The sequence below is a fragment of the Phalaenopsis equestris genome, unplaced genomic scaffold, assembly GCF_001263595.1.
Source record: "Phalaenopsis equestris unplaced genomic scaffold, ASM126359v1 Scaffold215868, whole genome shotgun sequence".
Taxonomy (NCBI): Eukaryota; Viridiplantae; Streptophyta; class Magnoliopsida; order Asparagales; family Orchidaceae; genus Phalaenopsis; species Phalaenopsis equestris.
In genome coordinates this window covers 1-2,358 of record NW_018234535.1, presented here as the reverse complement: position 1 = coordinate 2,358, position 2,358 = coordinate 1, and the positions used below count along the sequence as shown (strand labels likewise).

Below are 2,358 nucleotides of genomic sequence, written 5' to 3'. Positions count from 1 at the left end.
TAGTCGTATTATTTATTTATCCTCGGTACAAGCTTCATACGACCGCAGACTGACGAATCCAACAAAGGAATATTCCAATAAAGCCGTGATATATTCCTCTGCCAGCGCGCGTATATATTTTGGTAGTATTGCGGTAATACTTCTGGAATATTTTGGTATTATTCAACGCAAACTAGAGATAAAATTAAGATAAATTCTCAAAATATTTTAAATCCCACGGATCTTATTCGTAGTAGATGCTACATAGTAGTCGTATTACTTATTTATCCTCTGAACAAGCTAGATACGATATTATAGTATTACTTCGGGAATATTTGGGTATTATTCAACACAAGCGACATTATGCTCTGCAAAATATACATTAGATCACTTAGTATTTCACACAACATCATCTAGGTTCATCAATAAGCTCGTGTATGTGTCTGTGGGCAGCGATGCAGGCAATTCCTGCTGATTTCAAAAAATCACATATGAATATAAGTATATATGTCAATTCGGAATTAGATCACACAGCATAAAACATTTCGAACTTTAAGTTATGTACCTGACTATGCTGATCCGACATTGAAAATTGGAAATTGGCTTGGATTTGATGGTTGAAATGTTTCTTGACTTGAAACAACTTCTTTATCCTTTCCTGTTAAACAATGTGTCATGTTAGTGAGCTGTAATTCAGTGTACATCCAAAACAATAGAAGAATATAATCTAACTAACACTTTGTTTATTTTTCAATCTTACTTTTTGATCGGTTATTCTTCTCCCAAAAGCCTTTTAATCTAGCATTAGAAACGCTATTTGGCCGCATCTTCGTTGGGTCTTTCAAATTGTGTGGTTTATTCGGTGTCTTTTTCTTCTTTGACATTGACATTTCCTGAGGTTTTTTCCCATTCAATATGGCTTCAGATTCGAGTGTTAGTTTCGTTAATGTTTCCAACACGTTTTTTTCAGCAAGTTCATTAGCTTGAGTTAATATGCTGATCCGGTATGCAAATTTATGAACGTGCGTTCGATATATGAGACCACTCGAACAAGTTGCTGAAGTTTGCGAATCTTTCAAATGTTTATAACTATAGTTGTTATATATATCCCTCTTTGCATGAACCGAGCACCGCAGTAAAATATGTTTATCAGGGATCTTTGTTATATTCTCATGGTTAAGCACTCTTAGAGTGTGAGCACATAATATTCCCATCATTTTAAATTTTTTACAACTGCATGTAATTTCAGAATTACCTTTATCGACCTTAACAATCCACGGTCTGACTGTGTGCTCATTATCTAAGTTTCTAACATAAAATTCTGAATTTGATGTGGTTGAGCACTCCACAACAAGACCACACATACCATGTAACAACTCTGCTTGAAACATTGAATATAGCTTCCTCGTATAAACTAAAGCTCCTTGCCTCAACACAGGACTACTTTTTACAGCGGGGACAATTGCAGACCTTTCAGATTTAAAATATTCATCCCTCTCATTCTTTCTCCAAGCTTTCATAACTTTTTCAAGACTCAAGAAACTCTCAGTGAGGGTGCTTGTTGGCTTAGAGGCATTATGACAAATGTTATTCGTGGACTCACTCCTTTGTGTTGAAGGGATCCCCATCCCAAATATTTCCTTATTGAAAGCTGTTGACCACTTATGTCTGATATTGTACAAGCTAATCAACCAAGTATTCTCATATAGATTTCCTAACACAATCATTGTATGCCAAGTTTCTTCAAACTCCTCAGAGTTACACCTAGCCATGCATTTATAAAAAAGCTCATTGGCTTTCTTGGTGCTTACACCACAATGTAGTTTTGAAGATAATTTCTTATAAATATGCCATTAGCATAATCTATGTCTTGTGTGCGGAAGACACTTTTCAATGACTCTGGCCATTGCTTGATCCTGATCAGTAAATATTGTCATCGGGTGCTTGTTGTCCATAATCCGAATAAATGATTTGAATAGCAACTTGAATGATTTAACTGTTTCATCTGACAAAAAGTCAACTCCAAATAGAACGTTCTGCCAATGGTGGTTCACACCAACAATAGGAGCACAACATAAATTGTATTTATTCAATCTATAACTTGTGTCAAATATTATGACATCCCCAAAGCAATCGTAATCAAGTCTGGATATCCCATCACTCCAAAAGAAATTCAATAAACTATCAGACTCATCAATTTGGACGTCCCATGCAAACACCGTATCCTCTGCTTGCCTCTCAGTGAACAATCTAAGTAGAGAATTAGCGTCCCCATTTTCAATTATACTCTCTCTCTCTTTGTTTGAAATTATAAGCATCCCTCTTCGTGCATTCAAGATTTTCAAACACCCCCAAATTCTGTAGCCAGAAAACTAAAGG

General features: G+C 35.7%; 1 protein-coding gene across 1 annotated transcript; it reads right to left on the bottom strand.

The window, feature by feature from the left end:
* Window positions 1–548: 548 nt before the first annotated feature.
* Window positions 549–1,751, bottom strand: LOC110037144 (protein FAR1-RELATED SEQUENCE 1-like). Its single transcript, XM_020741723.1, has 3 exons — window positions 1,235–1,751; window positions 740–1,036; window positions 549–637 (listed from the first exon to the last, which is right to left on the bottom strand). The coding sequence occupies exons 1-3, from the start codon at window positions 1,749–1,751 to the stop codon at window positions 549–551; spliced, it is 903 nt and encodes a 300-aa protein (XP_020597382.1).
* Between the last annotated feature and the right edge of the window lie 607 nt (window positions 1,752–2,358).